This window comes from Pseudophryne corroboree, chromosome 9, assembly GCF_028390025.1.
Source record: "Pseudophryne corroboree isolate aPseCor3 chromosome 9, aPseCor3.hap2, whole genome shotgun sequence".
Taxonomy (NCBI): Eukaryota; Metazoa; Chordata; class Amphibia; order Anura; family Myobatrachidae; genus Pseudophryne; species Pseudophryne corroboree.
The window spans coordinates 380,908,116-380,930,940 of record NC_086452.1 but is presented as its reverse complement, the minus strand read 5'-3'; the positions used below and the strand labels follow the sequence as shown (position 1 = coordinate 380,930,940).

The window sequence follows — 22,825 nt, the reverse complement described above, 5'->3', positions numbered from 1 at the left end:
GTGTGTCGACATGTATGAGGACGATGTTGGTGAGGAGGCGGAGCAATTGCCTGTAATGGTGATGTCACTCTCTAGGGAGTCGACACCGGAATGGATGGCTTATTTAGGGAATTACGTGATAATGTCAACACGCTGCAAGGTCGGTTGACGACATGAGACGGCCGACAAACAATTAGTACCGGTCCAGACGTCTCAGAAACACCGTCAGGGGTTTTAAAACGCCCGTTTACTTTAGTCGTCGACACAGACACAGACACGGACACTGAATCCAGTGTCGACGGTGAATAAACAAACGTATTCCTTATTAGGGCCACACGTTAAGGGCAATGAAGGAGGTGTTACATATTTCTGATACTACAAGTACCACAAAAGAGGGTATTATGTGGGATGTGAAAAAACTACCGTAGTTTTTCCTGAATCAGATAAATTAAATGAAGTGTGTGATGATGCGTGGGTTCCCCCCGATAGAAAATTATGGGCGGTATACCCTTTCCCGCCAGAAGTTAGGGCGCGTTGGGAAACACCCCTTAGGGTGGATAAGGCGCTCACACGCTTATCAAAACAAGTGGCGGTACCGTCTATAGATAGGGCCGTCCTCAAGGAGCCAGCTGACAGGAGGCTGGAAAATATCATAAAAAGTATATACACACATACTGGTGTTATACTGCGACCAGCGATCGCCTCAGCCTGGATGTGCAGAGCTGGGGTGGCTTGGTCGGATTCCCTGACTAAAAATATTGATACCCTTGACAGGGACAGTATTTTATTGACTATAGAGCATTTAAAGGATGCATTTTCTATATATGCGAGATGCACAGAGGGATATTTGCACTCTGGCATCAAGAGTAAGTGCGATGTCCATATCTGCCAGAAGATGTTTATGGACACGACAGTGGTCAGGTGATGCAGATTCCAAACGGCACAAAGGTGTATTGCCGTATAAAGGAAGAGGAGTTATTTGGGGTCGGTCCATCGGACCTGGTGGCCACGGCAACTGCTGGAAAATCCACCGTTTTTACCCTAAGTCACATCTCTGCAGAAAAAGACACCGTCTTTTCAGCCTCAGTCCTTTCGTCCCTATAAGAGTCATATCTGCCCAGGGATAGAGGAAAGGGAAGAAGACTGCAGCAGGCAGCCCATTCCCAGGAACAGAAGCGTTCCACCGCTTCTGCCAAGCTCTCAGCATGACGCTGGGACCGTACAGGACCCCTGGATCCTACATGTAGTATCCCAGGGGTACAGATTGGAATGTCGAGACGTTTCCCCTTCGCAGGCTCCTGAAGTCTGGTTTACCAAGGTCTCCCTCCGACAAGGAGGCAGTATGGGAAACAATTCACAAGCTGTATTCCCAGCAGGTGATAATCAAATTACCCCTCCTACAACAAGAAAAGGGGTATTATTCCACATTATATTGTGGTACTGAAGCCAGAAGGCTAGGTGAGACCTATTCTAAATCTAAAAAAATTTGAACACTTACAAAGGTTCAAATCAAGATGGAGTCACTCAGAGCAGTGATAACGAACCAGGAAGAAGGGGACTATATAGTGTCCCGAGACATCAGGGATGCTTACCTCCATGTCCAAAATTTGCCCTTCTCACTAAGGGTACCTCAGGTTCGTGGTACAGAACTGTCACTATCAGTTTCAGACGCTGCCGTTTGGATTGTCCACGGCACCCCGGGTCTTTACCAAGGTAATGGCCGAAATGATGATTCTTCTTCGAAGAAAAGGCGTCTTAATTATCCCTTACTTGGACGATCTCCTGATAAGGGCAAAGTCCAGGGAACAGTTGGAGGTCGGAGTAGCACTATCTCGGATACTGCTACAACAGCACGGGTGGATTCTAAATATTCCAAAATCGCAGCTGATCCCGACGACAAGTCTGCTGTGCCTAGGAATGATTCTGGACACAGTCCAGAAAAAGGTGTTTCTCCCGGAAGAGAAAGCCAGGGAGTTATCCGAGCTAGTCAGGAACCTCCTAAAATCAGTGCATCATTGCACAAGGGTCCTGGTAAAGATGGTGACTTCCTACGAAGCAATTCCATTCGGCAGATTTCACGCAAGAATTTTTCAGTGGGATCTGCTGGACAAATGGTCCGGATCGCATCTTCAGATGCATCAGCGGATAACCCTATATCCAAGGACAAGGGTGTCTCTCCTGTGGTGGTTACAGAGTGCTCATCTTCTAGAGGGCCGCAGATTCGGCATTCAGGATTGGATGCTGGTGACCACGGAGGCCAGCCCGAGAGGCTGGGGAGCAGTCACACAAGAAAAAAATTTCCAGGGAGTGTGATCAAGTCTGGAGACTTTTCTCCACATAAATATACTGGAGCTAAGGGTAAATTTATAATACTCTAAGCTTAGCAAGACCTCTGCTTCAAGGTCAGCCGGTATTGATCCAGTGGGAAAAACATCACGGCAGTCGCCCACGTAAATAGACAGGGCGGCACAAGAAGCAGGAGGGCAATGGCAAAAACTGCAAGGACTTTTCGCTGGGCGGAAAATCATGTGATAGCACTGTCAGCAGTGTTTCATTCCGGGAATGGAAACTGGGAAGCAGACTTCCTCAGCAGGCACGACCTCCACCCGGCAGAATGGAAACTTCATCGGGAAGTTTTCCACATGATTGTAAACCGTTGGGAAATACCAAAGGTGGACATGATGGCGTCCCGTCTGAACAAAAAACGGGACAGGTATTGCGCCAGGTTAAGAGACCCTCAGGCAATAGCTGTGGACGTTCTGGTAACACCATGGATGTACCAGTCGGTGTATGTGTTCCATCCTCTGCTTCTCATACCTAAGGTACTGAGACTTATAAGACGTAGAGGAGTAAGAACTATACTCATGGCTCCGGATTGGCCAAGAAGGACTTGGTACCCGGAACTTCAAGAGATGCTCACAGAGGACTTATGGCCTCTGCCGCTAAGAAGGGACTTGTTTCAGCAAGTACCATGTCTGTTCCAAGACTTACCGCAGCTGCGTTTGACGGCATGGCGGTGGAACGCCGGATCCTAAGGGAAAAAGGCATTCCGGAAGAGGTCATTCCTACCCTGGTAAAAGCCAGAAAGGAGGTGACCGCACAACATTATCACCACATGTGGCAAAAATATGTTGCGTGGTGTGAGGCCAGAAAGGCCCCACGAAGAAATTTCAACTCGGTCGATTCCTGCATTTCCTGCAAACAGGAGTGTCTATGGGCCTCAAATTGGGGTCCATTAAGGTTCAAATTTCGGCCCTGTCGATTTTCTTCCAGAAAGAAGTGGCTTCAGTTCCTGAAGTCCAGAAGTTTGTCAAGGGAGTATTGCATATATACAACCCCCTTTTGTGCCTCCAGTGGCACTGTGGGATCTCAACGTAGTTCTGGGATTCCTCAAATCACATTGGTTTAAAACCAGTCAAATCTGTGGATTTGAAGCATCTCACATGAAAAGTGACCATGCTCTTGGCCCTGGCCTGGACCAGGCGAGTGTCAAATTGGTGTTTTTTTTCTCAAAAAAGCCCATATCTGGTTGTCCATTTGGACAGGGCAGAGCTGCGGACTCGTCCCCAGTTCTCTCCCTAAGGTGGTGTCAGTGTTTCACCTGAACCAGCTTATTTTGGTGCCTTGCGCCTACTAGGGACTTGGAGGACTCCAGGTTGCTAGATGTTGTCAGGGCCCTGTAAATATAGGTTCCAGGACGGCTGGAGTCAGGAAAACTGACTTGCTGTTATCCTGTATGCACCCAACAAACTGGGTGCTCTTGCTTCTAAGCAGACTATTGCTAGTTGGATGTGTAATACAATTCAGCTTGCACATTCTGTGGCAGGCCTGCCACAGCCAAAATATGTAAATGCCCATTCCACAAGGAAGGTGGGCTTATCTTGGGCGGCTGCCCGAGGGGTCTCGGCTTTACAACTTTGCCGAGCGGCTATTTAGTCAGGGGCAAACACGTTGGTAAAATCCTACAAATTTGATACCCTGGCTAAGGAGGACCTGGAGTTCTCTCATTCGGTGCTGCAGAGTCATCCGCACTCTCCCGCCCGTTTGGGAGCTTTGGTATTATCCCCATGGTCCTTTCAGGAACCCCAGCATCCACTAGGACGATAGAGAAAATAAGAATTTACTTACCGATAATTCTATTTCTCGGAGTCCGTAGTGGATGCTGGGCGCCCATCCCAAGTGCGGATTATCTGCAATACTTGTACATAGTTACAAAAATCGGGTTATTATTGTTGTGAGCCATCTTTTCAGAGGCTCCGCTGTTATCATACTGTTAACTGGGTTCAGATCACAGGTTGTACAGTGTGATTGGTGTGGCTGGTATGAGTTTTACCCGGGATTCAAAATCCTTCCTTATTGTGTACGCTCGTCCGGGCACAGTATCCTAACTGAGGCTTGGAGGAGGGTCATAGGGGGAGGAGCCAGTGCACACCACCTGATCCTAAAGCTTTACTTTTTGTGCCCTGTCTCCTGCGGAGCCGCTATTCCCCATGGTCCTTTCAGGAACCCCAGCATCCACTACGGACTCCGAGAAATAGAATTATCGGTAAGTAAATTCTTATTTTTCTCTCATTTGCACAGTTTAGCCATAAGGCATGGGAAGCCAGCAGGAAAGTGAGCAGACAGATTCAGAATGGGAGTTGTCTAAAATGTGTAAGCCAGCGTCTTGCATATCCCAACTGTGCAGCGCTATGGAGTGACACCTTTTTATTATTATTATTATTATTTAATATTATTATCGATACATAATATGCGAAAGCACTCACTCACTCACTGACTCATCACTAATTCTTTACTTTCCGCTATGTTAGGAAGATGAAATGTAGCATGGGTATTTTTCAGTTGGGAAATTGGTAAACTACGTAATTAGAATTTTAATAAACCTCCCCTAAGGGGATGAAAAGGGGGTTGACCTAATGATGTCATTAACGATACGTGGCTTGCGTTGCGTGACCGATAACTCCCAATCGGATCAAATTTTGTATTGCACCTCCAGTGTGTAGAATTTAATAAACTACAGAAGTAGTCCTGTCACTTTTTACCGTATCTGTTACGGGTGCTCCTCTGGTAACGCCAAGATCCATGGATTAATGTTTACTTATATTAAGACGTCTCAACTGTACATCTCTATAGATTTACCACTCATTTATATGTACAACCGTGAAAATCAGAAACTCCTGTGTGAAAAACGGGTAGAACAGCAAGTTATCTTATATTTATATGGTGCCACAAGGTTTCCACAACGTCTAATAAAGTACATAAACAAATGAGCAAAACAAGAAAACTGCAACTTCCAGTACATGGCAATGGTATATAAACATAGCTGTATTAGCAGTCATGGGACATAAATAAGCATCAGGGTGGCAAATCCGTTGTAGAGTAGGCTACACACTGAAAGATATGAACGGTATCTTGTTCATTAATGAACGAGATCGTTCATATCTTTCACTGGTGTCGGCCAATGTGTAGGGCCCATTAGAGAAGGAAAAGCACATGATTGGAGAGGACCCTGCTCGTGAGAGTTACATTCGAAAGCAAAGGTGCAGACAGACAGACGGGTGACACAGATTGGGTAGACAGTGGGGTTGGTGCTGATATAGCATGTAACAGAAGGTTAGGATGAAAGATGGTTGGGTTTGATGAAGAAGTAGGTTTTGAGAGCCCATCTGAAGAACAGAGAGCAGCACAGGCAAAATGTTGGAGGTGGAAGGAAGTGATCAGTTGGCAGGAAAGGTGGCGTGCATTTGTGGAGTGAAGAAGGCGGGAGTGTAAAGGGAGATAAGGTCAGAGATATAAATGGGAGAGGAAAAGCTGAGGGTTTTGTAAGTGGTTGTGAAGCTTGAACTGGATTCTGAAGAGGAGCCAGTATATGGCTTGTTAAGAGAGAGATGGCAGAAGTAGTACGTTTTGAGAGGAAGATGAGTCAGGTAGCAGCATTGAGGACAGATTGGAGTCGAGAGGGTCAGTAGTCAGGGAGGCCAGTTAGGAGGAGATTACACTAGTCCAATCTGGAGAGGACCTGTAAATGGATAAGGACGTTTGAAGCATAAGGGGGTGAGAGAGAGTGGCTGATACTGTAAATATTTTTGAGATAGAAATGGAAGGACAGTGAAAGGTACCGAATGTGTGCTTTGAAGCAGAGGGAAGAGCCAAGGATAACTCAAAGACAGGACACTTGGAGGCTAGGAGGAGATGGTTGAGCTGTCAATAGGTAATGAAATTGTGGAAGGTGGGGTTAGGTGGGAGGGTGGGAAGATGATCATTTCAGTCCTAGACATGTTAAGTTTAAGAAAGCGCTGCGACATCCAGGAAGAGATAGAGACAGTACGAGATACGAGTGAGAAGAGAGGGGGAGAGGTCAGTGGAGGAATGGTAGATCTGAGCATCATCAGCATAGAGATGATATTGGATGTCAAAAGAGCTAATAACCTCACCCAAAGAGGACGTATAGAAGGAGAATAGGAGAGGTCCAAGAACAGAACCTTGTAGGACACCATCTGTTAGCCAAAAAGGGGGGTGGAGGGGAGTCATGAAAGGAGATAGAGAAGGATCTTTATACAGTCCTCTTCCATCTTTGTCTGCTAAATATGCAGTGTACATGCCAGTGGCAGGGATGCCGGCAGTCACATGACTGACCGCGGCATCCACACGGTGATAATCCCGACACAGGACGGGGGTAAGTATTTTACCCCTCTCCCCTCCTCTAACACACTGATGGTGTCCGCTAAGACTAACCCTCCAGGGGTGTCTGCTACATCCAGTCATGCGTGTATTTTTTTTTTAATTTAATTACTTATTTAACTGTTTTAAACAGGAAGGGTTCTGTAGGCTCAAAGCAAGCATAATGTGAACTTTAAAGATGTAAAAGTTCTTTGGCATATTTTTAAGTATTTGTATAACCAAATTCCTTTGTTTTCCTTGCAGGCCATAATGGAACATATTCAAGGAGCGTGGGTGAGGATCAGTAATGGATTTGGTCTAAAGGATTCTGTATTCGATGGTTCTAGCTGCATGTCCCCTACCATTGTGCAACAGTTTGGCTACCAGCGACGAGCCTCTGATGATGGAAAACTTACAGACACCTCAAAAGCGAGTAGCACAATCCGTGTCTACTTACCCAACAAACAAAGAACTGTAGTAAGTTTTTTTTTTTATATTGTATTTTATTTTTTTGTGTGCAGTTTTTAGATTAATTATTCTTCCGTTTGCTTCCAACGTTTTAGAGTACGGATAGTCAGAATTCCCGAAGTTTAACAGATACATGTAGCTGCGTAAGGTCCAAATGTTTGTGCCAATTTACAGTCTGCCTTTATATAGATTTACCAGGCAATTAAGTGCCACTTGAACATCATTCCTGTTCTCTGGACAGTATACAATTGGGTTACTTTTGGGCCAGGGCAAAGATAGACTTTCTATTTAGTTTTTTCCTAGATCCATTAGTTTTATCTCCGGATACCAAATAAGATTAAAAACAAACAAATAAGACACAAAGAAAACAGGAAGCAGAAAATAGCATTAAAGCAGAGAAAAATAATAAAGCATATTATCGTTCCATGTCCCATATCTTTTGTTTTTGCTGCTCAACGCTGACCTAAATTGCTATCTAGGCAAAATAACAGGTGACATGACAAATGTTATGTCAACAGTCACTTCTGCAGATCATGTTTATGTTTAAAAATCTCCTGTTTTCTGTGTACTTGGCTCATATGGCAATGTTCTCACACCCTTTAGAACAGGTTGCTTTTTCACCTTTTTACCAGAAACGCCTCTTGCTTATGTCTCAATCTACCAAAGCAAAGTGTACTGGGATATTTCTATTTTCTGCTGCGGGGTACACTGGGCTCCACAAGTCTGGACAATGGGTGTAAAGTACGATCTTGATCCGAGGCACTAACAGGCTCAAAGTTTTGACTGTTCCCAGAATGCACAGCGCCGCCTCCTATATCACCCCGCCTCCCAGCACAGGAGCTCAGTTTGTCAGTTGGTGCTGCAGTAAGCAGGCACTTAACAGAGGGGCTGCTCCAAGCAGCCCTGAGAAGAGCTTTTTATGAGGTAAAAAGTGAAGACTTCAAGGGCAGCAGCGGTGGTAAATGTCTTGTGACATTCACTGCTGCAGCTCTGGCTCTCCCCAGTGGCGCTGTACACTCCCGAGCCCTGGTTGCCGGGTACCTACAGCGGAGGCTCCGGTTTTCTTCATGTTAGACACACACGGCTGGGGCTCTCCAGGATCGCGTGGCCGCGCTTCGGGAGGTGGTAAGTGGGTCCCGCTCGCGGGACCCGGTCTTTATCGCAATCCGGCGCGGTCAGTGGGAGGTGGGCCGCGCGCGCTGGCGGTGGACACTGTGGATACAGGCGATCACACTAGATCAATAGGGCATGGGCGCAGGTCAGGTTTTCTCTTAAAACCGATTTTAATATCGCCCACAGTACCCGGTGGTTTTGCCAGCAAGGGGGATAAGGCTTAGACCTGAAGCCCCTCCCCCAGCCCCAGGGCGCCATTTCCAGCAAGTGTTCCCGCCCTGGAGCTGCATCTCTGTCTTTTCCTCACTCCCTGTCAGTGTCTGCGGCGCCATTACTCCTCAGCTCACTGTTCCTGGGACTGCTTGGGCAAATCCTCCTATGTAAAGCCGCCTGGTTGTCAGTGCTGTGCCTTTACATGACACTTAAGTATTCTACCTGCCATTTTAGTCAGTGTTAGTAAGAAAGAGTGCACTTAGTCAGGGGTTTATAGTACAATTACCCTGTGATATACATCCAGTTTCTTACTGTGTAGTGTTATATCTATTGTTATATAGCTGTGTAAGCTAGTCCAGTGCAGTATTATTGTCTGTAATAACCTCTGCATTGTACAAACTGTGACTATTTGTGTGTGCATTGATAGCTGAGTGGTGTCCATCTCGTGTCTTTTACTCAACTTGCTATCCCTATATTCTATAACCTGAGGGGGCTTGGTGCGTCAGGTGTTATTTAATATAGGATTTTCTCTAACGTCCTAGTGGATGCTGGGGACTCCGTCAGGACCATGGGGATTAGCGGCTCCGCAGGAGACAGGGCACAAAAATAAAGCTTTAGGATCAGGTGGTGTGCACTGGCTCCTCCCCCTATGACCCTCCTCCAGGCCTCTGTTAGGTTTTTGTGCCCGTCCGAGCAGGGTGCAATCTAGGTGGCTCTCCTAAAGAGCTGCTTAGAAAAAGTTTTTAGGTTTTTTATTTTCAGTGAGTCCTGCTGGCAACAGGCTCACTGCATCGAGGGACTTAGGGGAGAGAAGTGAACTCACCTGCGTGCAGGATGGATTGGCTTCTTAGGCTACTGGACACCATTAGCTCCAGAGGGAGTCGGAACACAGGTCTCACCCTGGGGTTCGTCCCGGAGACGCGCCGCCGACCCCCCTTGCAGATGCCGAAGATGGAAGAGGTCCAGAAGCAGGCGGCAGAAGACTCTTCAGTCTTCCTGAGGTAGCGCACAGCACTGCAGCTGTGCGCCATTGTTGTCAGCACACTTCACACAGCGGTCACGGAGGGTGCAGGGCGTTGGGGGGGCGCCCTGGGCAGCAATATATAATACCTTTTTATGGCTAAAAATACATCACATATAGCCCTTTGAGGCTATATGGATGTATTTAACCCCTGCCAGATCTCACAGATTCCGGAGAAGAGCCTGCCGAAATAGGGGGCGGGGCTTATTCTCCTCAGCACACAGCGCCATTTTCCTGCTCAGCTCCGCTGTGAGGAAGGCTCCCAGGACTCTCCACTGCACTACAGAAACAGGGTAAAACAGAGAGGGGGGGCACTTTTTTTGGCGATATTAATATATTTAAGCTGCTATAAGGATACAACACTTATATAGGGTTGTTCCCATATATATTATAGCGCTTGGGTGTGTGCTGGCAAACTCTCCCTCTGTCTCCCCAAAGGGCTAGTGGGGTCCTGTCTTCAATAGAGCATTCCCTGTGTCTGCTGTGTGTCGGTACGTGTGTGTCGACATGTATGAGGACGATGTTGGTGTGGAGGCAGAGCAATTGCCGGTAATGGTGATGTCACCCCCTAGGGAGTCGACACCGGAATGGATGGCTTTGTTTATGGAATTACGTGATAATGTCAGCACATTACAAAAATCAGTTGACGACATGAGACGGCCGTCAAACCAGTTGGTACCTGCCCAGGCGTCTCAGACACCGTCAGGGGCTGTAAAACGCCCTTTACCTCAGTCGGTCGATACAGACCCAGACACTGAATCTAGTGTCGACGGTGAAGAAACAAACGTATTTTCCAGTAGGGCCACACGTTATATGATCACGGCAATGAAGGAGACTTTGCATATCTCTGATACTACAAGTACCACAAAAAGGGGTATTATGTGGGGGGTGAAAAAACTACCTGTAGTTTCTCTATCGTCCTAGTGGATGCTGGGGTTCCTGAAAGGACCATGGGGAATAGCGGCTCCGCAGGAGACAGGGCACAAAAAGTAAAGCTTTAGGATCAGGTGGTGTGCACTGGCTCCTCCCCCTATGACCCTCCTCCAAGCCAGTTAGATTTTTGTGCCCGGCCGAGAAGGGTGCAATCTAGGTGGCTCTCCTAAAGAGCTGCTTAGGAAAGTTTAGCTTAGGTTTTTTATTTTACAGTGAGTCCTGCTGGCAACAGGATCACTGCAACGAGGGACTTAGGGGAGAAGAAGTGAACTCACCTGCGTGCAGGATGGATTGGCTTCTTGGCTACTGGACATCAGCTCCAGAGGGACGATCACAGGTACAGCCTGGATGGTCACCGGAGCCTTGCCGCCGGCCCCCTTGCAGATGCTGAAGTAAGAAGAGGTCCAGAATCGGCGGCAGAAGACTCCTCAGTCTTCTAAAGGTAGCGCACAGCACTGCAGCTGTGCGCCATTTTCCTCTCAGCACACTTCACACGGCAGTCACTGAGGGTGCAGGGCGCTGGGAGGGGGGTGCCCTGGGAGGCAAATGAATACCTATTTTGGCTAAAAATACCTCACATATAGCCTCCGGAGGCTATATGGAGATATTTAACCCCTGCCAGAATCCGTTAAGAGCGGGAGACGAGGCCGCCGAAAAAGGGGCGGGGCCTATCTCCTCAGCACACAGCGCCATTTTCCCTCACAGAAAGGCTGGAGGGAAGGCTCCCAGGCTCTCCCCTGCACTGCACTACAGAAACAGGGTTAAAACAGAGAGGGGGGGCACTAATTTGGCGATATGCTTATATATATATTAAGATGCTATAAGGGAAAACACTTATATAAGGTTGTCCCTATATAATTATAGCGTTTTTGGTGTGTGCTGGCAAACTCTCCCTCTGTCTCTCCAAAGGGCTAGTGGGTCCTGTCCTCTATCAGAGCATTCCCTGTGTGTGTGCTGTGTGTCGGTACGTGTGTGTCGACAGGTAGGAGGACGATGTTGGTGGGGAGGCGGAGCAATTGCCTGTAATGGTGATGTCACTCTCTAGGGAGTCGACACCGGAATGGATGGCTTATTTAGGAAATTACGTGATAATGTCAACACGCTGCAAGGTCGGTTGACGACATGAGACGGCCGACAAACAATTAGTACGGTCCAGACGTCTCAAAAACACCGTCAAGGGTTTTTAAAACGCCCGTTTACTTTAGTCGGTCGACACAGACACAGACAGGGACACTGAATCCAGTGTCGACGGTGAATAAACAAACGTATTCCTTATTAGGGCCACACGTTAAAGGCAATGAAGGAGGTGTTACGTATTTCTGATACTACAAGTACCACAAAAGAGGGTATTATGTGGGATGTGAAAAAACTACCATAGTTTTTCCTGAATCAGATAAATTAAATAAAGTGTGTGATGATGCGTGGGTTCCCCCCGATAGAAAATTATGGGCGGTATACCCTTTCCCGCCAGAAGTTAGGGCGCGTTGGGAAACACCCTTTAAGGTGGATAAGGCGCTCACACGCTTATCAAAACAAGTGGCGGTACCGTCTATAGATAGGGCCGTCCTCAAGGACCAGCTGACAAGGCTGGAAAATATAATAAAAAGTATATACACACATACTGGTGTTATACTGCGGCCAGCGATCGCCTCAGCCTGGATGTGCAGAGCTAGGGTGGCTTGGTCGGATTCCCTGACTAAAAATATTGATACCCTTGACAGGGACAGTATTTTATTGACTATAGAGCATTTCTATATACGCGAGATGCACAGAGGGATATTTGCACTCTGGCATCATGAATAAACGCGATGTCCATAACTGCCAGAAGATGTTATGGACCCGACAGTGGTCAGGTGATGCAGATTCCAAACGGCACAGTATGGCCGTATACAGGAAGAGGACTTGTTTGGGGTCGGTCCATCGGACCTGGTGGTCACGGCAACTGCTGGAAAATCCACCGTTTTTTACCCTAAGTCACATCTCTGCAGAAAAAGACACCGTCTTTTCAGCCTCAGTCCTCTCGTCCCTATAAGAACATATCTGCCCAGGGATAGAGGAAAGGGAAGAAGACTGCAGCAGGCAGCCCATTCCCAGGAACAGAAGCGTTCCACCGCGTCTGACAAGTTCTCAGCATGGCGCTGAGACCGTACAGGACCCCTGGATCCTACAAGTAGTATCCCGGGGGTACAGATGGGAATGTCGAGACGTTTCCCCTTCGCAGGCTCCTGAAGTCTGCTTTACCAAGTCTCCCTCCGACAAGGAGGTAGTATGGAAAAAAAAAAAAAAATTCACAAGCTGTATTCCCAGCAGGTGATAATTAAATTACCCCTCCTACTACAGAAAAGGGGTATTATTCCACACTATATTGTGGTACTGAAGCCAGAAGGCTAGGTGAGACTTATTCTAAAAATTTTTTTTTGAACACTTACAAAGGTTCAAATTAAGATGAAGTCACTCAGAGCAGTGATAACGAACCAGGAATAAGGGGACTGTATAGTGTCCCGGGACATCAGGGATGCTTACCTCTATGTCCCAAATTTGCCCTTCTCACTAAGGGTACCTCAGGTTCGTGGTGCAGAACTGTCACTATCAGTTTCAGACGCTGCCGTTTGGATTGTCCACGGCACCCTGGGGTCTTTACCAAGGTAATGGCCGAATTGATGATTCTTCTTCGAAGAAAAGGCGTCTTAATTATCCCTTACTTGGACGATCTCCTGATAGGGGCATAGTCCAGGGAACAGTTGGAGGTCGGAGTAGCACTATCTCGGATACTGCTACAATCAGCACGGGTGGATTCTAAATATTCCAAAATCGCAGCTGATCCCGACGACATGTCTGCTGTGCCTAGGGATGATTCTGGACACAGTCCAGAAAAAGGTGTTTCTCCCGGAAGAGAAAGCCAGGGAGTTATCCGAGCAAGTCAGGAACCTCCTAAAAACAGTGCATCATTGCACAAGGGTCCTGGTAAAAATGGTGGCTTCCTACGAAGCAATTCCATTCGGCAGATTTCACGTAAGAACTTTTCAGTGGGATCTGCTGGACAAATGGTCCGGATCGCATCTTCAGATGCATCAGCGGATAACCCAATATCCAAGGACAAGGGTGTCTCTCCTGTGGTGGTTATAGAGTGCTCATCTTCTAGAGGGCAGCAGATTCGGCATTCAGGATTGGATGCTGGTAACCACGGAGCCCAGCCTGAGAGGCTGGGGAGCAGTCACACAAGGAAAAAATTTCCAGGGAGTGTGATCAAGTATGGAGACTTTTCTCCACATAAATATACTGGAGCTAAGGGTAAATTTATAATGCTCTAAGCTTAGCAAGACCTCTGCTTCAAGGTCAGCCGGTATTGATCCAGTGGGAAAAACATCACGGCAGTCGCCCACGTAAACAGACAGGGCGACACAAGAAGCAGGAGGGCAATGGCAGAAACTGCAAGGACTTTTCGCTGGGCGGAAAATCATGTGATAACACTGTCAGCAGTTTTTCATCCCGGGAATGGAAACTGGGAAGCAGACTTCCTCAGCACGACCTCCACCCGGGAGAGTGGAAACTTCATTGAGAAGTTTTTTCCACATGATTGTAAACCGTTGGGAAATACCAAAGGTGGACATGATGGCGTCCCGTCTGAACAAAAAACGGGACAGGTATTGCGCCAGGTCAAGAGACCCTCAGGCAATAGATGTGGACGTTCTGGTAACACCGTGGGTGTACCAGTCGGTGTATGTGTTCCCTCCTCTGCTTCTCATACCTAAGGTGCTGAGAATTATAAGACGTAGAGGAGTAAGAACTATACTCATGGCTCCGGATTGGCCAAGAAAGACTTGGTACCCGGAACTTCAAGAGATGCTTACAGAGGTCTTATGGCCTCTGCCGCTAAGAAGGGACTTGCTTCAGCAAGTACCATGTCTGTTCCAAGACTTACCGCAGCTGCGTTTGTCGGCATGGCGATGGAAAGCCGGATCCTAAGGGAAAAAAGGCATTCCGGAAGAGGTCATTCCTACCCTGGTCAAAGCCAGAAAGGAGGTGACCGCACAACATTATCACCACGTGTGGCGAAAATATGTTGCGTGGTGTGAGGCCAGGAAGGCCCCACAAAGAAATTTCAACTCGGTCGTTTCCTGCATTTCCTGCAAACAGGAGTGTCTATGGGCCTCAAATTGGGGTCCATTAAGGTTCAAATTCGGCCCTGTAAATTTTCTTCCAGAAAGAATTGGTTTCAGTTCCTGAAGTCCAGAAGTTTGTCAAGGGAGTATTGCATATACAAACCCCTTTTTTGTGCCTCCAGTGGCACTGTGGGATCTCAACGTAGTTCTGGGATTCCTCAAATCACATTGGTTTAAAACCAGTCAAATATGTGGATTTGAAGCATCTCACATAAAAAGTGACCATGCTCTTGGCCCTGGCCTGGACCAGGCGAGTGTCAAATTGGTGGTTTTTTCTCAAAAAAGCCCATATCTGTTTGTCCATTCGGACAGGGCAGAGCTGCGGACTCGTCCCCAGTTCTCTCCCTAAGGTGGTGTCAGTGTTTCACCTGAACCAGCTTATTGTGGTGCCTTGCACCTACTAGGGACTTGGAGGACTCCAAGTTGCTAGGAGTTGTCAGGGCCCTGAAAATATGTTCCAGGACAGCTGGAGTCAGAAAATCTGACTCGCTGTTTATACTGTATGCACCCGACAAGTTGGGTGCGCCTGCTTCTAAGCAGGCGATTGCTCGTTGGATTTGTAACACAATTCAACTTGCACATTCTGAGGCAGGCCTGCCACAGTCTAAATCGGTTAAGGCCCATTCCACAAGGAAGGTGGGCTCATCTTGGGCGGCTGCCCGAGAGGTCTCGGCATTACAACTCTGCCGAGCAGCTACGTGGTCAGGGGAGAACACGTTTGTAAAATTCTACAAATTTGATATCCTGGCAAAAGAGGACCTGGAGTTCTCTCATTCGGTGCTGTAGAGTCATCCGCACTCTCCCGCCCGTTTGGGAGCTTTGGTATAATCCCCATGGTCCTTTCAGGAACCCCAGCATCCACTAGGACGATAGAGAAAATAAGAATTTACTTACCGATAATTCTATTTCTCGGAGTCCGTAGTGGATGCTGGGCGCCCATCCCAAGTGCGGATTATCTGCAATACTTGTACATAGTTACAAAAATCGGGTTATTATTGTTGTGAGCCATCTTTTTAGAGGCTCCGCTGTTATCATGTTGTTAACTGGGTTTAGATCACAAGTTGTACGGTGTGATTGGTGTGGCTGGTATGAGTCTTACCCGGGATTCAAAATTCCTCCCTTATTGTGTACGCTCGTCCGGGCACAGTACCTAACTGGCTTGGAGGAGGGTCATAGGGGGAGGAGCCAGTGCACACCACCTGATCCTAAAGCTTTACTTTTTGTGCCCTGTCTCCTGCGGAGCCGCTATTCCCCATGGTCCTTTCAGGAACCCCAGCATCCACTACGGACTCCGAGAAATAGAATTATCGGTAAGTAAATTCTTATTTTTTCCTGAATCAGAGGAATTGAATGATGTATGTGATGAAGCGTGGGTTAACCCAGATAGAAAAGGGCTAATTTCTAAAAAGTTATTGGCATTATACCCTTTCCCGCCAGAGGTTAGGGCGCGCTGGGAAACACCCCCTAAGGTGGATAAGGCGCTCACACGCTTATCAAAACAAGTGGCGTTACCGTCTCCTGATACGGCCGCCCTCAAGGATCCAGCTGATAGGAGGCTGGAAACTACTCTAAAAAGTATATACACACATACTGGTGTTATACTGCGACCAGCCATCGCCTCAGCCTGGATGTGCAGTGCTGGAGTGGTCTGGTCGGATTCCCTGACTGAAAATATTGATACCCTGGATAGGGACAGTATTTTACAGACTTTAGAGCAATTAAAGGATGCTTTTCTTTATATGCGAGATGCTCAGAGGGATATTTGCACTCTGGCATCGAGAGTAAGTGCGATGTCCATATCTGCCAGAAGAAGTTTATGGACACGACAGTGGTCAGGTGATGCGGATTCCAAACGGCATATGGAAGTATTGCCGTATAAAGGGGAGGAATTATTTGGCGTCGGTCTATCGGATTTGGTGGCAACGGCAACTGCCGGGAAATCCACCTTTTTACCTCAGACCCCCTCCCAACAGAAAAAGACACCGTCTTTTCAACCGCAGTCCTTTCGGTCCTATAAGAACAAGCGGGCAAAAGGACAGTCATATCTGCCCCGAGGCAGAGGAAAGGGTAAGAGAGGGCAGCAAGCAGCCCCTTCCCAGGAACAGAAGCCCTCCGCGGGTTCTGCAAAGCCCTCAGCATGACGCTGGGGCTTTACAAGCGGACTCAGGAGCGGTGGGGGGTCGACTCAAGAATTTCAGCGCGCAGTGGGCTTGCTCACAGGTGGACCCCTGGATCCTGCAGGTAGTATCTCAGGGTTACAGGTTGGAATTCGAGAAGTCTCCCCCTCGCCGGTTCCTAAAGTCTGCTTTGCCAACGTCTCCCTCAGACAGGGCGACGGTATTGGAAGCCATTCACAAGCTGTTTTCTCAGCAGGTGATAGTCAAGGTACCCCTCCTACAACAGGGAAAGGGGTATTACTCCACGCTATTTGTGGTACCGAAGCCGGACGGCTCGGTAAGACCTATTCTAAATCTGAAATCTTTGAACCTGTACATACAAAAATTCAAGTTCAAGATGGAATCACTCAGAGCAGTGATAGCGAATCTGGAAGAAGGGGACTTTATGGTGTCCCTGGACATAAAAGATGCTTACCTGCATGTCCCAATTTGCCCTTCACATCAAGGGTACCTCAGGTTCGTGGTGCAAAACTGTCATTATCAGTTTCAGACGCTGCCGTTTGGATTGTCCACGGCACCTCGGGTCTTTACCAAGGTAATGGCCGAAATGATGATTCTTCTGCGAAGAAGAGGCGTATTAATTATCCCTTACTTGGGCAAGGTCCAGAGAACAGCTGGAGGACGGAGTAGCACTAACCCAAGTAGTGCTGCAACAACACGGGTGGATTCTGAATTTCCCAAAATCTCAGTTGACCCCGACAACACGTCTGCTGTTCCTGGGAATGATTCTGGACACGGTTCAGAAAAAGGTGTTTCTTCCGGAGGAGAAAGCCAAGGAGTTATCCGAACTTGTCAGGAACCTCCTAAAACCAGGAAAAGTGTCTGTGCATCAATGCACAAGAGTCCTGGGAAAGATGGTGGCTTCTTACGAAGCAATCCCATTCGGCAGATTCCACGCACGAACTTTTCAGTGGGATCTGCTGGACAAATGGTCCGGATCGCATCTGCAGATGCATCAGCGGATAACCTTATCGCCACGGACAAGGGTGTCTCTTCTGTGGTGGTTGCAGAGTGCTCATCTGTTAGAAGGCCGCAGATTCGGCATACAGGACTGGGTCCTGGTGACCACGGATGCCAGTCTGAGAGGCTGGGGAGCGGTCACACAGGGAAGAAACTTCCAGGGAGTATGGTCAAGCCTGGAGATGTCTCTTCACATAAATATACTGGAGCTAAGAGCGATTTACAATGCTCTAAGCCTGGCAAAACCCCTGCTTCGGGGTCAGCCGGTGTTGATCCAGTCAGACAACATCACGGCAGTCGCCCACGTAAACAGACAGGGCGGCACAAGAAGCAGGAGAGCAATGGCAGAAGCTGCAAGGATTCTTCGCTGGGCGGAAGATCATGTGATAGCACTGTCAGCAGTGTTCATTCCGGGAGTGGACAACTGGGAAGCAGACTTCCTCAGCAGACACGATCTGCACCCGGGAGAGTGGGGACTTCATCCAGAAGTCTTCCACATGATTGTGAACCGTTGGGAAAAACCAAAGGTGGATATGATGGCGTCTCGCCTCAACAAAAAACTGGACAGGTATTGCGCCAGGTCAAGAGACCCTCAGGCAATAGCTGTGGACGCTCTGGTAACACCGTGGGTGTTCCAATCAGTGTATGTGTTTCCTCCTCTGCCTCTCATACCCAAAGTACTGAGAATTATACGGCAAAGGGGAGTAAGAACGATACTCGTGGCTCCGGATTGGCCAAGAAGAACTTGGTACCCGGAACTTCAGGAGATGCTCACGGAAAATCCGTGGCCTCTACCTCTAAGACGGGACCTGATTCAGCAGGGACCGTGTCTATTCCAAGACTTACCGCGGCTGCGTTTGACGGCGTGGCGGTTGAACGCCGAATTCTAAGGGAAAAAGGCATTCCAGAAGAGGTCATTCCTACACTGGTTAAAGCCAGGAAGGAGGTGACTGCACAACATTATCACCGCATTTGGAGAAAATATGTTGCGTGGTGTGAGGCCAGGAAGGCCCCCACGGAGGAATTTCAATTGGGTCGATTCCTACATTTCCTGCAAACAGGATTGTCTATGGGCCTCAAGTTGGGGTCCATTACGGTTCAAATTTCGGCCCTGTCGATTTTCTTCCAGAAAGAATTGGCTTCAGTTCCTGAAGTCCAGACTTTTGTAAAAGGAGTACTACATATACAGCCCCCGGTTGTGCCCCCAGTGGCTCCGTGGGACCTTAATGTAGTTTTGGATTTTCTCAAATCCCATTGGTTTGAGCCACTCAAATCGGCGGATTTGAAATATCTTACATGGAAAGTAACCATGCTACTGGCTCTGGCTTCAGCCAGGAGAGTGTCAGAATTGGCGGCTTTATCGTATAAAAGCCCATATCTGATTTTCCATTCGGACAGGGCAGAACTGCGGACTCGTCCTCATTTTCTGCCTAAGGTGGTGTCAGCGTTTCACCTGAACCAGCCTATTGTGGTGCCTGCGGCTACTAGCGATTTGGAGGATTCCAAGTTGCTGGACGTTGTCAGGGCATTGAAAATATATATTTCAAGGACGGCTGGAGTCAGAAAATCTGACTCGCTGTTTATACTGTATGCACCCAACAAGCTGGGTGCTCCTGCTTCTAAGCAGACGATTGCTCGTTGGATTTGTAGCACAATTCAACTTGCACATTCTGTGGCAGGCCTGCCACAGCCTAAATCTGTCAAGGCCCATTCCACAAGGAAGGTGGGCTCATCTTGGGCGGCTGCCCGAGGGGTCTCGGCATTACAACTCTGCCGAGCAGCTACGTGGTCGGGGGAGAACACGTTTGTAAAATTCTACAAATTTGATACCCTGGCTAAAGAGGACCTGGAGTTCTCTCATTCGGTGCTGCAGAGTCATCCGCACTCTCCCGCCTGTTTGGGAGCTTTGGTATAATCCCCATGGTCCTGACGGAGTCCCCAGCATCCACTAGGACGTTAGAGAAAAAAAGATTTTACTTACCGATAAATCTATTTCTCGTAGTCCGTAGTGGATGCTGGGCGCCCATCCCAAGTGCGGATTGTCTGCAATACTTGTACATAGTTATTGTTACAAAAAAATCGGGTTGTTCTTGTTGTGAGCCGTCTGTTCAGAGGCTCCTACGTTGTCATACTGTTAACTGGGTTCAGATCACAAGTTGTACGGTGTGATTGGTGTGGCTGGTATGAGTCTTACCCGGGATTCAAAATCCTTCCTTATTGTGTACGCTCGTCCGGGCACAGTATCCTAACTGAGGCTTGGAGGAGGGTCATAGGGGGAGGAGCCAGTGCACACCACCTGATCCTAAAGCTTTATTTTTGTGCCCTGTCTCCTGCGGAGCCGCTAATCCCCATGGTCCTGACGGAGTCCCCAGCATCCACTACGGACTGCGAGAAATAGATTTATCGGTAAGTAAAATCTTATTTTCACAAAGATATACTGTATTACGTATTTTTCTCTGTGATTTAGTCACCATATCCCTCCTTTATCTCTGCTGGTGCTGACTACACTGCGCAGGGGTTTGGGTTTAGGGATATAGTGCTGCTAATAATTGTACTGTGTTACCTCATACTGCAAGTTATATCATGTCTGCTTCTGAGGGTAACGGTTCTGGGGCGCAACACACTGCTGGTGTTGCTGAAGCCACAGGCAAATATGGGGAGAATATAGCAGCTGTGGGCTCTGGTTCTGGGGGCTCCTTGCCCCCCAGTGGGACTGTGGCAACGGAGGCACATACTGACCCTCCGTGGGCCGCTTTTTCCACGCTTCTGCATACGCTAGTTCATAAACTAACACCCCCTATGGGACCCCCAATGCCGGTACAACCGTATGTGGTCCCTGCAGCTAACCCGCCGTGGGCGGACGATTTATCTGCTCAATTAAAGAAGTTGAACCAGTCCTTGACTACTAAAAAGTCTGACCATCGCTCGCCTAAGTCCAAGAGGTCCTCTAAGCGAGCGCTCGTCTCCTCACAATCCACTGCTGTCACTGACACCTCGTCTGATGAAGACAGCACATACACTGACCCCAGAGGTTCTGACTCGGATACGGCTGATGGGGAGGGTAGTTCACATGTGGATGTTCCTGATCTTTGGAGGCTATTTAGTAGAGATGTGCACTTGAAATTTTTCGGGTTTTGGGTTCGGTTCCGCGGCCGTGTTTTGGGTTCGAACGCGTTTTGGCAAAACCTCACCGAATTTTTTTTGTCGGATTTGGGTGTGTTTTGGATTCGGGTTTTTTTTTTCAAAAAACCCTAAAAAACAGCTTAAATCATAGAATTTGGGGGTCATTTTGATCCCAAAGTATTATTAACCTCAAAAACCATAATTTCCACTCATTTTCAGTCTATTCTGAACACCTCACACCTCACAATATTATTTTTAGTCCTAAAATTTGCACCGAGGTCGCTGGATGACTAAGCTAAGCGACCCAAGTGGCCGACACAAACACCTGGCCCATCTAGGAGTGGCACTGCAGTGTCACGCAGGATGGCCCTTCCAAAAAACACTCCCCAAACAGCAGCACATGACGCAAAGAAAAAAAGAGGCGCAATGAGGTAGCTGTGTGAGTAAGCTAAGCGACCCTAGTGGCCGACACAAACACCTGGCCCATCTAGGAGTGGCACTGCAGTGTCACGCAGGATGGCCCTTCCAAAAAACACTCCCCAAACAGCACATGACGCAAAGAAAAAAAGAGGCGCAATGAGGTAGCTGTGTGAGTAAGCTAAGCGACCCTAGTGGCCGACACAAACACCTGGCCCATCTAGGAGTGGCACTGCAGTGTCACGCAGGATGGCCCTTCCAAAAAACACTCCCCAAACAGCACATGACGCAAAGAAAAAAAGAGGCGCAATGAGGTAGCTGTGTGAGTAAGCTAAGCGACCCTAGTGGCCGACACAAACACCTGGCCCATCTAGGAGTGGCACTGCAGTGTCACGCAGGATGGCCCTTCAAAAAAATACTCCCCAAACAGCACATGACGCAAAGAAAAATGAAAGAAAAAAGAGGTGCAAGATGGAATTGTCCTTGGGCCCTCCCACCCACCCTTATGTTGTATAAACAGGACATGCACACTTTAACCAACCCATCACGACTGTGACTGAAATGACTGGTTGGTTTGGACCCCCACCAAAAAAGAAGCAATTAATCTCTCCTTGCACAAACTGGCTCTACAGAGGCAAGATGTCCACCTCATCATCATCCTCCGATATATCACCGTGTACATCCCCCTCCTCACAGATTATCAATTCGTCCCCACTGGAATCCACCATCTCGGCTCCCTGTGTACTTTGTGGAGGCAATTGCTGCTGGTCAATGTCTCCACGGAGAAATTGATTATAATTCATTTTAATGAACATCATCTTCTCCACATTTTCTGGAAGTAACCTCGTACGCCGATTGCTGACAAGGTGAGCGGCGGCACTAAACACTCTTTCGGAGTACACACTTGTGGGAGGGCAACTTAGGTAGAATAAAGCCAGTTTGTGCAAGGGCCTCCAAATTGCCTCTTTCTCTGACGTCCTAGTGGATGCTGGGAACTCCGTAAGGACCATGGGGAATAGCGGGCTCCGAAGGAGGCTGGGCACTCTAGAAAGATTTGACTACCTGGTGTGCACTGGCTCCTCCCACTATGACCCTCCTCCAAGCCTCAGTTAGATTTCGTGCCCGGACGAGGTTGGATGCACACTAGGGGCTCTCCTGAGCCCTTAGAAAGAAAGTATAGTTTAGGTTTTTTATTTTCAGTGAGACCTGCTGGCAACAGGCTCACTGCAGCGAGGGACTAAGGGGAGAAGAAGCGAACTCGCCTGCTTGCAGCCGGATTGGGCTTCTTAGGCTACTGGACACCATTAGCTCCAGAGGGATCGACCGCAGGCCCAGTCCTTGGTGTTCGGTCCCGGAGCCGCGCCGCCGTCCCCCTTACAGAGCCAGAAGCATGAAGAGGTCCGGAAAAACGGCGGCAGAAGACATCACCAAGGTAGCGCACAGCACTGCAGCTGTGCGCCATTGCTCCTCATGCACACTTCACACTCCGGTCACTGAGGGTGCAGGGCGCTTGGGGGGGGGCGCCCTGAGCAGCAATAAAAAACACCTTGGCTGGCAAAATACCACAATATATAGCCCCAGAGGCTATATATGTGGTA

At 48.2% G+C, this 22,825-nt stretch overlaps 1 protein-coding gene across 8 annotated transcripts in view; it reads left to right on the top strand.

Annotated features, from left to right (window-relative positions):
- Positions 1-22,825, top strand: part of RAF1 (Raf-1 proto-oncogene, serine/threonine kinase) — a 318,071-nt gene that overhangs the window by 45,072 nt on the left and 250,174 nt on the right. For 7 of the 8 annotated variants that reach the window (XM_063940787.1, XM_063940785.1, XM_063940786.1 and 4 more), the window contains one exon: positions 6,904-7,116. In XM_063940787.1, the coding sequence (XP_063796857.1) occupies positions 6,910-7,116 (207 nt within the window). In that variant the 5' untranslated portion in view covers positions 6,904-6,909. Of the gene's footprint in view, positions 1-6,903; positions 7,117-7,969; positions 8,032-22,825 lie in introns of those variants that run through there. The other variant, XM_063940791.1, reaches the window with a different exon arrangement.